General features: G+C 47.4%; 1 protein-coding gene across 1 annotated transcript in view; it reads right to left on the minus strand.

Annotated features, from left to right (window-relative positions):
• TUBB2A (tubulin beta 2A class IIa) overlaps positions 1-13,589 on the minus strand; it is a 55,429-nt gene that overhangs the window by 1,454 nt on the left and 40,386 nt on the right. The window contains exons 1-3 of the mRNA XM_044258039.1: positions 2,779-2,923; positions 1,401-1,509; positions 942-1,052 (exon numbers count right to left, since the gene is read on the minus strand). Of these exons, the coding sequence (XP_044113974.1) occupies positions 942-1,052; positions 1,401-1,509; positions 2,779-2,835 (277 nt within the window). The 5' untranslated portion in view covers positions 2,836-2,923. Of the gene's footprint in view, positions 1-941; positions 1,053-1,400; positions 1,510-2,778 lie in introns of the transcript that reaches the window.

Raw genomic sequence — 13,589 nt, forward strand, 5'->3', positions numbered from 1 at the left:
CCTGGGTGGCTCAGTGGGTTAAAGCCTCTGCTTTCGGCTCGGGTCATGATCTCAGGGTCCTGGGATCGAGCCCCGCATCGGGCTCTCTGCTCAGCAGGGAGCCTGCTTCTCCCCTTCTCTCTGCCTGCCTCCCTGCCTACTTGTGATCTCTGTCTGTCAAATAAATAAATAAAATAAAATAAAATAAAATAAAAAGCAAGTTTGGTTCAGATATGCAGTTATTAACTGATCAACAAGATGGTTTAGCAAAACCCAATTGGGTTTTTAGTTTTGTTCTGAAAGAGAGATTGAGCTAGAGAGAGAGCACAAGTAGTGGCACAGCGGGAGGAAGAAGCAGACTCCACTGCTGGGCAGGGAGTCCGACTCAGGGCTCAATCCCAGGACCCTGGGATCATGATCTGATCTGAAGGCAAACACTTAACCAAGGCATCCCAAAACTGGACTCGTTTTAAAATTAGGAACAGGAACCTTCTATAAATATTTACATTAGGTACCCTAAATGGGCAAGGGCAAGGGCACATTATGATCCGAAGAGAACATGGGCTCCAAGCTGCTTGTCCCACTCTGGTCATAACCTGCGCCTTTGGCCTTTGGCTTCCTGACAGTTACCTGCCGGCCCTGGTCCTCTGACATCTCCAGCAGCCCATCAACTCCTACAGCAAGGTTAGCCACTGCTCTGTATTCTTCACGGGTCACAGGCTCCTCTGCAGTGGGGGGCATATGGGCATATGGGCCCTCTACAGGCTGACACTCTTCCTTGAGTTGCCCAGAGAGGGGCCAGAGAAGGGGCTGACCCAGGATTTGGTGGAGCCAGGCCAGGACTCAGGGTTCCCTGTGGACACACAGTCTCCACCTTGGCATTCAACCCTAAGAGCAGTGATTTGCACAGTGCTAAGAAGGGAGACTCACTGAGCCAGCTGCCACTGATCACGACTACATACCGAAGACAAAGTTGTCTGGCCTGAAGATCTGGCCGAATGGCCCAGACCTGACGGAGTCCATGGTGCCCGGCTCCAGGTCCACCAGGATGGCCCGGGGGACGTACTTGTTACCTGTGGGGAACAGAGCCGGACTTAGATGTGCAGCCAGCAAAGGCATCACAGACAAGGCTGTGCCCTATGCGCCTTTCACAGCAGTATCATTAGAGAAAATTCTAGCATCCGACACAAAAGTGAGCAAACAGAGGTGCTTTTCTGCCTCAGAAGAGGGGATAACGGCATGCTTAGTCATGGCCAACACGCAGGAGTCGTGAGGAACTATCTAACGTGTCGTTTTTAGCAGCTGACATTTAAAACGAATGCAAGAAGCATCTCTTTGTCATTTATCTGTTCCTCATCCATTCTGTCTGCCACAGTATGCAAAGCAAGCTTGACTGGGCAAAAAAACATTCAAATAATCACCAGCAGCTTCATTGTAGTACACGTTGATTCTCTCCAGCTGCAAGTCACTGTCTCCATGGTAACTGCCAGTGGGGTCGATCCCATGCTCATCACTGATCACCTCCCAAAACTGGGGAGAAAGAAAAAAAAATCACATGATGGGCTGACATCCTAAACCTCAGTAAGGATGGCCCTTCTCTCCATCTCATGTTCTTGGAACAGCAGCCACTGTGGTCAGCCAGTGAAGGAGTCCTAGAGCTGCACCCCCCATTCCTCCAGGGGCTGCTGCAGAGGGGCTTGGAAATCCGCAGAGCACTGGCCATAGGATGGCGACAGACTGAAAAGCTGGGAAGGGCGCGGAGGGTGGGCACAGCAGCTGCCCTCCTCCAAAAGCCATGGATGCTGGGGAGGCCAGCAGCCCCAGGCAGGGTGAATGTCACTACATCCCAGCTGGTGGGTGGGTCCTGGGAGGACCCAGGACCACTTGGACCCCGCCCCTCGACTGCCTCCAGGGATCCAGGTCTCCTGGTGCAAACTCCACCCAACCCTCCAGGCAGAGCGGTTTTAGACCACTGACATCCATCAAGTCTGCCGCCCCTACCCACGGGCAGGGATGGGTGGGGAAGGACAGGTTGGAGCAGTCTGGGATCCCCACCGGGGACAGTGGGTAGAGCTGGGCACGGTGAGGCACAGGCTTCATTGTGAATTAGTAGCAGGAAAGGGGGCGGGGAGGTCGGGGTGGGCAATATGGCGGTTGAAAGAGACCACGTCCTTGTCCAGGGGCCCGCCCACACCCTTGCACCAGGCTGGCTCCAGCCTCGCCCACTGTGGTCGGCAGTCCCAGCGCCGGGACGTCACCTGCCGCCTCTCAGACAGGAAGCCAGACTCCGACATGATGTCTCATCATGTCGATGGTGCTCATATTTGGGAAATTATCTAACATCCTCGACTTTGAAACCCAACAAGAAGTCTCTCTACCATGTCACTCCAATGACACTGCATATTTTTCATTCAAACTACAGAGGAAAATGTAAAAATTAAATTCTACATAAGGCCACTGGATTAATATGAGCATTCTCCCTATCCAAATTCTAGAGAGTAATACACCCAGGGAAATGCCGACTACCTCTCGCATAAGGGATGTGTCGAGGAAATTTCAAAGGGCCTTGATTAAGGCAGACACCACTGCGTTGCCGCGCGCCTCGTGGCAGGTTGTGTGGTTTCCTGGGCCCCGCCCGGCTGCCCCGCCGAGAATGCGCCACCGGGGCGGGCGAGAGCCGCCGCCACTTCTCCCCGGCCCCTGCTCTGGCCCGCGTCCTGGGGTCCCGCCACCCCCGCCCGGGTCGCACCCTCCGGGCCTGCCTCCCCTTCCCTGGCCCCTGCACGGGGGCGCGCCCACCTTGGCGCCGATCTGGTTGCCGCACTGGCCCGCCTGGATATGCACGATCTCACGCATGGTGCCGGCTGCGGAGGGGGTGGTGGCGCTGGCCCTCGGAGCTGTGCGCACTGCGCGACCGGCGGACTCCGCAGCAGAGACCAGTCGCCGCCCCCCAGCCCCGCCTTTTATAGCGGGGGAGTCGCCCCCTCCCCGGCCTGGCCCGCGATGACGTAATGGCGGGCGGGGCTGGAGGCGGGGCCGCGCGGACTGCGGCACCACGAGGGGGAGCTGGGGCGCGGTGCGAGGTGCGGGGGCGCTCGGGCCGGAGTCCGCGCCTGTAGGCTCGCGAGAGGGCTCCAGCCCCCGCGTCCCGCCGCGGAGGGCGGTGTCCCGGCCTCGGGCCCAGCCAGGCCGGGTCGGCTGGAACCACGGACACGGCCCCACCCTTGCACTGGCTTCTTCAGTAACACCGCATCCCCACCCACCCTTCCACTCTGGACACCCGAGAGGGGCTGGAATCCTGGGTTCTGGGACGGAGGCGGGGGGCTACCTCCAAAAGGGTCCTCGCCTCCGGGGGGAAGGTGAGAAACAGCCAGGACCCCCTTGGAGTCGGGAGTCTAGAATGGTCTGTGGGCCCTACAGTTGTTCCTTAGGTTTCCTGACTCCCTTGGGCAGGGGTCCTGGACTCCGGGCCACGTTCTCTTTCTGTTCCGGGTGGAAATAGTCTAAATGTGGGGAGGGGGTGGAGGATGGGGGAGAGTGGGGGGGGGGGCTCCCGGTGACAGCAGATGGGGACTATGTTTGAGGAAAGCGAGGGTGGGGGAGGGGTCAGCGTTTACTTCCACTTGTGAGAAAGATGGTCGGTTTGGAAGATGCTGGATTTGTCTCATGTCTACTTTGGGCTCTTGGGTCCTTGTAAAGGGCATCTAAATGTGGAAAATTCTGCGTGCGTACCTGTATGTCAGAGAGGACGGAACAGCGGCACTTCAGCCCCGACGTACCCTTACCTTACGTTCAATATGTCACCTAATCCTGAGCAGCACAGTCCCGTTCAAAGGCGACTAGACACGTGTAACTACTGAACACTTGAAATGTGGGTAGTCTGAATGGAGATGTGCTCTCAGTTTAAAATAGTCACTGGATTGCACTGGATTAGCTTAACTCAGTTAAAAGGCTGTAAAATACTCCATTACTAATTTTATATATTGATTACAGATCAAAATAACATTTTGGGTATATTTTTTAAATTAATTTCACTTTTTTTTTTTTTTTTTTTTTTTTTTTTTTACCTTTTTCAATGACTTCTACACTAGTAGTGACTACTGGAAAATTTTGTTACCTATGTGACTCACATTGTATTTCCATCAAACAGTCCTGCTCTAGAGTATACATAATTACTATCCCAGTTTTGCAGCTCAGAAAAGGAGGCTCAAAGAGCTGACTAGCTACAAAGCTAGTAAGTGAAGGCATCTAGATTGCTTCTACAAAGACAAAGCCCAGGTGAATTTTAAAGGCTTGGTCCTAGTGAGGTAACACCCAATCTTAATTGTTCTCCAAGATGATGCTGAACATTGGGCTAGGTGAGAGGGGACCCGGGGACTGTTTTTGTTTGCTTCACATACCCCTTTTCCTCTCTGGGGCCAGTTTCTCCAACTATAAAATGATGATAATTATAGGTGCCCTGCAGCCAGCTTTGTGAGTAGGAAATGAGAAGCTCTATATGAAAGTAGGTCAAGTTTATGGAGCAAAAGTGCCCCCATAAACCCCAAGGTGATGCTGTCGTTAGAAGCATGAAGCCTACTTGCTGTATTAATAGTGGGCATCTGTCAGAGGTGGACAAAGTCATGGCTTCATCACGCCAGCTTGAGGGAACCAGTCCTTTGGGGTCCTTTCAGCTCTGGTCAGGTGCCTGATTCCCTGTCTCAGCAGGGAGTGGGGGCATGCTCCGGGATGGGTAAGGTTTCCTGGAGTGGGGGCATGCTCCGGGATGGGTAAGGTTTCCTGGCTCTCTCCTCTTCTCTCCCCTCCCCATACAGCTGGGCCCCCAGTCCATCCCACTGATGCTGCTCCCATGTTGCGAGGGCTTGGGCCTCCACCCTCTCCCCATCTCTACCTCCAGTTCCTATTTCTTGGGCTGTTCATAGCAGCTGGAGCCTTCTATTTGCTCTCCAGAGAATGGCCCTGCTCCGGGTGACTTCACGGATAACATAGCATGCATGCCATAAAGATTTTCTGGAGGTAATTGCTTCTTAGTCTTTGTTGTTTCCTTCAAGATGGGGATTTGGGACCAAACAGGCGCAGAAGATATGACCTGGAAGGGATGATATTAGGATATTAGGTGGGCATTTCCCTACCTGTGGAAGGAAAAGATCCCCTTCATGGATGGTGCCCACTCTGCTTTGTTCTGTTTGGGTCCTTAAGAAAGTCACCTACCCTCTCTGAGGCTCTATTAGCACATCTGAAACATGGAAATCTGGTTTTGTTATGCGGTGAGCCTGAGAGACATGTCTGTGAACTGGACATTCGGTACACACGCAGTCAATAAATCAATGATGGCATTGATTACAGCAGGCCCGGGGACAGGAGGCCCACCCGGGGCTTACAGGCAGCAGATGTCCTTGCCAAGGCTGCCTCCTCCTGCCTTCCAGTCTGCACCAACCTGCTTTCTCATCTGCTCACTCCTCCCCCAGTACCCACCCTGTTGTCTGTTGGAATATAATCAAAGAGGCACACAGGCAGATTTTAAATAATGCCTGCCCAGCCTAAGGTGACTCATCCGACGGCTGTGAGCTCCTACTCCACTCCATGTGGGCTCTGCCAGCACCAGCCAGTTGTCACACAGCAATGCTCTGGGGCACAGCACCTGGGGTGGGAGAGAATAGGAGGGAATGGAGCCGGCGGATCCTCCCCTCCCCTAGAATAGGCTTTTGGCAAGCTTTGGGGAAAGGTGGTCCCCACCCACCCACCCCAGACCCCCCCCCCACCACCACACTCCTGTCCAAAAAGGAGCAGCTATCCTGGCAGGGTGGCAGGGGGAGGGGCCCCAACATCCTCCAGCCACATGTCTTTTCCTGCTTTGGACCTGATGTCACTGACATCACGTGTGTGAGCCCTCCCTGCCCAGAAGGCACTTTGGGGTGATGATGACAAAATTCAGACCATAAGGGAAAGGAGTGAATTCCCGGTAGAAAGCTGGGCCTTGCCTGCGTTTTACAGACGGACTCAGGATCTTCCCTTTCGCTCTGTCTGCCCTTCATCTCCTGCCATCTGTGAGAGGATTCTAGCGAAAGTGCCCTCTGGGATGCCCTTTCTAATGGGACATGTGCAATCAGGTTCAAAGAAATTTCACTGGGATCCTGACATTTTGAAAGTATCAGTAGGTAGAATGATGAAAACCCAGGAACCATTCCAGCAATCAAGTTGCTTGAATTATTCTGGAACAGTCTCCCAACCTATTTGTGCCCTCAGAGAGGGTCCAGCGGGCAAGGCACCTCAATTTCTCTTTCCTGTGAAATTCTTTTAGAACAGCCATGCCTGCTCCTTCGACTGTGAGCAAACATTTTCAAGCTTTTAATAAAAGCATCTCTTCATGAAGATGAAGGAATTTTATTTAAAGCATTAAAATGCTTTCTTTTTAAAAAGGCTGCTTAAAGTACAGTCTGAACCCCAATTTCACTTACTTTGAAAATATCAACTCCACTAAGTTATAGTTTGTAAATTTTTGCACCAGAGAATAATAATTTGGAGTAATATATGGTAATGTTTTTCAGCCCCCTTCTGGAATGTTTCATGTCCCAGTATGTGTTATTTTTACCAGAATTGTCAATCTGGGCCTTTCAAAATTGAAAACAACAAATTGTGTGTGTGTGTGTGTGTGTGTATTATACACACACATTATATATACATACATATTTTATTATGGTAATAAAATATATATACATATTTTCTGACTATGAAATTAGAAACTTTAGAAAATACCAAAGAACATAAATATGTCTTTCTACTCTTCCCTGTATGTACTTTTTTTCACTGTTTATGTTTGATGCATTACCTTCTTTTCTTCTTCCTTTTCCTGGTCATTTGGATGTTTTTGTTTGTTCCTTTTTAACATCATTTCAATTACATTTGCCTTGGGCATTAAAAAATGAAGAAATACTGCATTTTCTTATGCCATGACTTAAATCACAATCTTACAAATTTTCAAACATGGGTAACCTTGTACCAACTGCTATCATTTTTCCTATAATCTAGAGCATTATAGGAAATAACTGCTTCATACAGCCAAGGCTGTTCACATGACCAGAATGAATGTCCCCCCATTCAGCCCATTCCCACATTCCCTGGATGGAGTTAAGAGCACAGGCTGTGGATGGAGTGGGTGCAAATCCTGATTCTGACACTTACTAGCTGTGTGACTGAGAGGAAGTTACTTATGCCTCAATTGCTTCATCTGTAAAATGGTAATAATAATAGCACCTAAGTCCTAGAGTTGCTACAAGGACCGGATGAATTGATAGGTGAAAACACTTAGAATACCACCTGCTCTGTAGTAAGTGTTTCATTAATCTTAGCTATTGTAATTAGTATTATTATTTCCTTCCTTTCTTCCTTCCTTCCTTCTGGGGGAGCTCCTCTCCACAAATCAGGTCTCAACTCCAATGTCTCCTTCTCTGTGATACTCCCTCCTTTGCACCTCATCATATGGTGTACACACCTTCATATTATAATCCCGACCCTTCATCCCTGAGATTAATTTAGCAAGGAAAAGCACTACTGTAGAAATAAACATGTAGAAGAACTGAGCAGGCAGTGAGCTGAGACTCTGTTTGGATGCTCTCTCCCCCTCCCAGTCCCAAGGGTCTGCAGGTCGGTGGATGTCGCCATACTCTGCCAGAAAGTCGGACCTGAGCACCCCCCACGGGACTGGACCAGCTCCTGGAGGAAGCGTGGAATCCAAGAGAACCCAATTCCCATCACTTTCCAACTTTCTGGCTTCCTTGCCACTTATTTTCTGAATGTAGGCTTTTTTCACCCCAAAATCTGAGTTGCAAAGAATCTGGGTGAGGCCAACCACACTGACTCCCTTGTGGCCAAGCGAGGTGCACAAAAGGTGTGAGTCATTTTCTTGGAAGCTCCAGGGCTCAAGTGATGCTCTCTTTCACTGTCAAGGCGAGTGGCGGTTACGGAAAGGTTGACGTCAGCATTTTCCTCCTGGTGGTGAGAAAGCCATTAGGTTGTGCAGAGCCTAATAATTCTGCCTTCTGCCCCAAGTGTGCTGGGGAGAGGCTTCCAGTGGTGGCTGGTGGGGAGTGGCAGGAGTTGCTGCAAGTTCCTGTTACACAGGAACTTGTCCCGTGCATTCTCAGTGCCCCGCCCCAGACTGCCAGTGTTTTAGCCCATAATGTAGGAGCCACCCCTTCTCTGCCCACCACCAGCATGGTCTGCCAGCTTGCTCAGGAACGGGCTTGGCACTAAGAGCAACCAGCACCACTCATTAAATACCCGGGGGCGGGGAAATGCACTCAATGTATGAAGTGCCTATTTTTTAGCTGTAAAATACTACTGAGGTACATTTTTGCCAAGTATTTATTGGACCAAGCTCATCTAAATTGTGGAAAACTACAGCCTGCTGGGGTCAGCTACATTATATAGCTAGGACTCTTCAGAGAAACCCTGAAATTGTTTCTCATTCCTGCTGCCCTCTTTTTTCCCAACTAAGTGCCAGAAGTGCTTAATTTGTCTGTGCAGAAATACGGTCATTTATTTGTAATCAGTTTTGCTTTATTTTATTTTTACTGGAAACCTGTGCGTCCCACTCTCCTACTCCCTATACCCCTCTACCCCCTCTGGCAACCATCTTGTTCTTTGTGTTTATAGGTCTGATTCTGCTTTTTCTTTGTTTGTTTATTCCTGGTTTTTGGTTTGTTGGTTTTTTTTAGATTCCACATGTGAGTGAAATTGTGGGGTTTGTTTTTCTCACTCTGACTTATTTCATTTAACATCTCTCCATGCTGTCAAAAATGACATGAACTTGAGCACTGGGTGTGGTGCAAAATCAATGAATACTGTTAACGCTGAAAATAAATTTTAAAAACTAAAAAAAAAAAAGAAAGACAACATCTATCCAAATTAAAAAATAATAATAAAAAAAAACAACAATTGAATTAAAAAATGACATGAACTCATCCTCTTTATGGCCGAGTAATATTCGTGTGTGTGTGTGTGTGTGTGCACATGCACGCTCACATGCCACATCTTCCTTATGCATTCTTCTATGAACCCTCAGATTGCTTCTATATCTTGGCTATTGTAAGTAATTCTGTAATAAACAGGGAAGACCAGTGTTTTCATTTTCTTTGGATAAATACCTAGTAGTGGAGTTATTGGGTCGTATCATAATTCTATTTTGAATTTTTTGAGGATTCTTCCTACTGTTTTCCACAGTGGCCGCACCAATTTACATTCTCACCAGCAATGCATGAGGGTTCCTTTTTCTCCACATCTTTGCCAACATTTGTTGTTTCTTGTCTTGTTGCTTTTTGCCATCCTGACAGGTGTGAGGGGATAGGTCATTATGGTTTTGATTTGCATTTATCTGAGGATGAGTCATGTTGAGCATCTTTTCATGTGTCTTCTGGCCATTTGGATGTCTTCTTCGGCAAAATGTCTATTCAAGTCCTTTGTCCATATTTTAATTGGATTTTTTTGGGTGTTGAGTTTTATAAGTTCTTTATATGTTACGAATATTAACCCTTTATCAGATATCTGCAAATATCTTCTCCCATTCAGTAGGTTGTCTTTTGGTTTTGCTATTTCCTTCACTGTGCAGAAGCTTTTTAATTTGATGTAGTCCCAATGGTTTATTTTTGCTTTTTTTTCTCTTGCCTCAGGAAACATTTCTAGAAAATATTTCTGCAGCTGATATCAGAGAAATTGCTGCCTTTGCTCCCTTTCCGGTTTCAGTCTCACATGAAAGTCTTTAATCCATTTTGAGTTTATTTTTGTGTGTGCTATTAAATAGTGGTCCAGTTTTACTCTGTTATGGTTTTCCCAACACCGTTTATTGAAGAGACTGTCTTTTCCCCATTGTATGTTCTTGTAATCAGTATTCTTTATGTCTAGTTGTCATGTAGCACAAAAATAGTAATAGCCTGCATTTCAAATATGTGGTAGATTAGGTTTGTTAAATTTAGTATTTGACTGTACCAAATTTCTGGATAACATGCTGCCAATATTCTTTGGTTTTTCATAATTACAAGGAATATTTATTTCCACTCTTTTAATCTCCCCAGCAAGGCCGATTTTACCCATTTTACTATTTTACCCCTATAAGCATTGCACTTACTAGTATTCAAGACCTGAGAAAATGTTTGAGATGAGTGTGGGGGGAGATAAAACTCCAAAATGTGAATATGAAAAGAAAACTGCAGTAGTAAAATTAGTAAATGTTCAATGACATGTCTATCAAACATAGGATATCAATTAATCAAATGCAATTTAACTTCTATATCATAACATAAATTACAATTAGTGTAAATGTTTTACAAAATAGATTATCTTCTGTAAATAACTGATTATTTACAAAGAAATAATTAGGGGTTTTTTTTGATAGCTAGAAGAAAGAAGGAGATTAAAGAACATGGAGGAAAAATATGTTTGAAAAGGCATCCTCTGAGGGAGATCTAACAGAGTTGTGAACATTGATAGAGGAAAGGGAGGAAGGGGCATCTAGGTAGCTCAGTTGGTTAAACGCCTGCCTTTGGCGCAGATCATGACCTCAAGGTCCTTGGATTGAGCCCCGTGTCCAAATCCTTGCTCAGTGGTGACTCTGCTTCTTCCTCTCCCTCTGTGATCTCTCTTGCTTTTGCTGTTTCTCAAATAAATAAGTAAAATCTTAGAAAGAGAGAAAGAGCGAGAGGGAGGGAGAGAGGGAGGAAAAAAGAAAAGCAAGAGAAGCAAGAAAAGCAAGCAAACTAAAAAGAAAGGAAGGAAGGGAAAGAAAGAAAGAGAAAGAAAGGAAGGAAGGAAGAGAAAGGAAGGAAGGAAGGGAGGAAGGGACATGTTGGTGCACAACTACTTTGGTGAAAATAAGGATGTGTGATCCTTGACCAGTCATTTCCCCTCACTGGTTGGCAGGGGGCGCACTGGCCAAGGGTAGCTTGGTTGTGGGGGGTGTGGGGGAAGAGGGGAAGGTATAGGATGAGAAGCAATGTGTAACCAGAAATTCCTATGTATTGGGTGTTTCAAAGTCAAATTTTTGTTAACTCAGTGAATACTGTACTGATTCACAGATGACTTCTTTTTTTTTTTTTAAGATTTTATTTATTTATTTATTTATTTGACAGACAGAGATCACAAGTAGACAGAGAGGCAGGCAGAGAGAGAGAGAGAGGAGGAAGCAGGTTCCCCGCTGAGCAGAGAACCCGATGCGGGGCTCTATCCCAGGACCCCGAGATCATGACCTGAGCTGAAGGCAGAGGCTTAACCCACTGAGACACCCAGGTGCCCCTCACAGATGGCTTCTAAGGTTGGATAGTTTTGCAATTAATGAGGCATCTGGATCCCATTGAGATACCAATACTGATATCAGAGCAAGGAAGCTGGAAATAGGGCCCCGGTGGAGAGTCTCCACGGTGGGAGAGCCCCCCACAGGCTGAAGACAGGAACAGTAAGAGAGGGAAGGGGCCCGGCACAACTGGGAGATAAGTCAACAAATGAACTGTCAAGTCTGACTGGATAATGCTGGGACCAGAACCTGCAGTCCAGTCTGTAGCTGGAGCCGAAAGGAAGTGATGGGAAAGCCAGACAGGGAAACAGGGAAGTGCATGTGAGAGGAAAGTTAGAACGGGCTCTCGACCTGCAGGGCTGCAGCAAAAATCTTATGTTGCTACTCTGAGCCCAAGATAGAAATTTCCACGGTAGCCGCCTGCAGTTGCAAATTTAACTTACCGAATTGGAACTAGTTCTAAGGCAAATTGTAAGAGGGATTAGGTTTCTCTTTTGATTCTTTCTCCACTTCTTGCTACTCTTTCCCAAATTTGAGCACATGGGCTCCATCCCCTTCTGAAATTCTGTACCAAAGAAATGAGTTAATACTAGCCAATTAAGGCCTTATTTTGATGAGTATATTAATTCTTCCAAGAATATTCACGTAGATCCGTAGATTTCCAAAGGGACCTGGTCAAAAGGGACCTGAAAATCACACTTACTAAAGTTAAAAAATATTCCAAAATCAATCTATCTTGGTTCCCCCTCTCCTGCAGAATTCCGAACAAGAAGTCATACAGCCTGTCCTTGAACACCTTCGTTAAGGGGACACTCATTACAACATCCACTGTTGTACTGTTGTGTGACGAGTACTTTCCAGTTGTTACTTCATTTAACCCTTACATTGACCCTCTGAAGTAGATACTATTAGAACCATTTGTTTGGAAAAAGAAGCTAAGGCTTGCAGAGATTGAATACTTGCCCAAGGCCATACAACTAGTAAATAGAAACATCACTCAGTCTGTGAAGATAGGTTCAGATGTTGGAACCCATTTCAAAGACCACGTGTTTTCAATTCCCCAAACGGCCCATTTCTGGTACGCAGAATTCTAACACAGCCCTGGGAGCCACCCAGCCCTGGTGTGCACATAATTTTCCCAGTTGTTCCAACACTCATCTAGGTACCCCAGTGAAGGGATTTTGCAGATATAACTAAGATTCCAAGTGCATTAGCCTTAAAATAGGGAGATTATGGAGGTGGGCCTCCTCGAATCCGATGAGTGCTTTTAAAGCAGAGAATTTTTTTCTGGCTGGTGACAGAAGAAAACACCAGAATTTCAAAGCAGTAGAGACACTCTCCTGCTGGCCTTGAAGGAGCGGCTAGTCTGTTGTGGAGAGGGCCATGTGCAGGGAACAGCAGGCAGTCTTGTGGAGCAGAGAATGGCCTCTGATCATGGGCCAGCAAGCAAACAGGAAACTCAGACCTACGACCACGGGGAACTGGATTCTGCCAACCACCAGAGGGCCATGGAAGAGGGCCCTGGGCTCCAGATGGAGCAGCTCAGGGTGGTCAGCTGAGGACACGAGCAGGAGACCCGCGACTCATGACCACAGAAACTGTAAGACAACTGTGACACTTTAAGCCACTGAGTTTGTGGTAACTTGGTACATAGCAATAAAAAACGATAGCATCTCCTTTTTGGTGAGTGTCTCAGGTCAGTCCCCCAGAAGCCAACCTGAGACAAGGGTTTGAGTGAACTTTACCCCAAGAAGCAGGTGTAGGAATTGAGCCAGGAAGGGAAAGTCCCTAGATTGCATTTGCAAGCAAGTGCTGGGGTGGGCATAGGGCTCCATGCTGGGGAATCTGTAAGGGACGAGGACGACCATCACCCAGAGTGGTCCCACCAAAAGCCAGGGAAGCTAGGCTATTTAGCCCCTCGTCTGCCCCTCGATAGTCCTCCTTCCAAAGGGGGCATGATGGGTAGGACACACAGCAGGGAAGTCTAGGAAGAAGGGACTAGGGAGTCCCAGGAACATGGGCAAGTACCAACAGCATCTGTTATAAAGACATTACTTAGAAAGTTCCTTCATATCAATTGACACATACCCTTCAGCCATTGGTCCCCGTTTGGTTCCTTGGCTAAAAATGTCTGTCTTCAGCATCCTCTGCAGATGCCTATAATTTCCATACTCCTGAGGTATTGCTTCACTAGTTAAAATTTCCAGTCCCTTCCTGGACTCCCAACCCACAGCCCCATGAAACAGGATTTTGAGTTCAGAAGTAGTTAGATGGTCTTGATTACGAGCTATGAATGCAGCTCTGACCACGTCAGCTTCTGGGCAGC

This window comes from Neovison vison, chromosome 1 (assembly GCF_020171115.1).
Source record: "Neovison vison isolate M4711 chromosome 1, ASM_NN_V1, whole genome shotgun sequence".
Lineage (NCBI taxonomy): Eukaryota > Metazoa > Chordata > Mammalia > Carnivora > Mustelidae > Neogale > Neogale vison.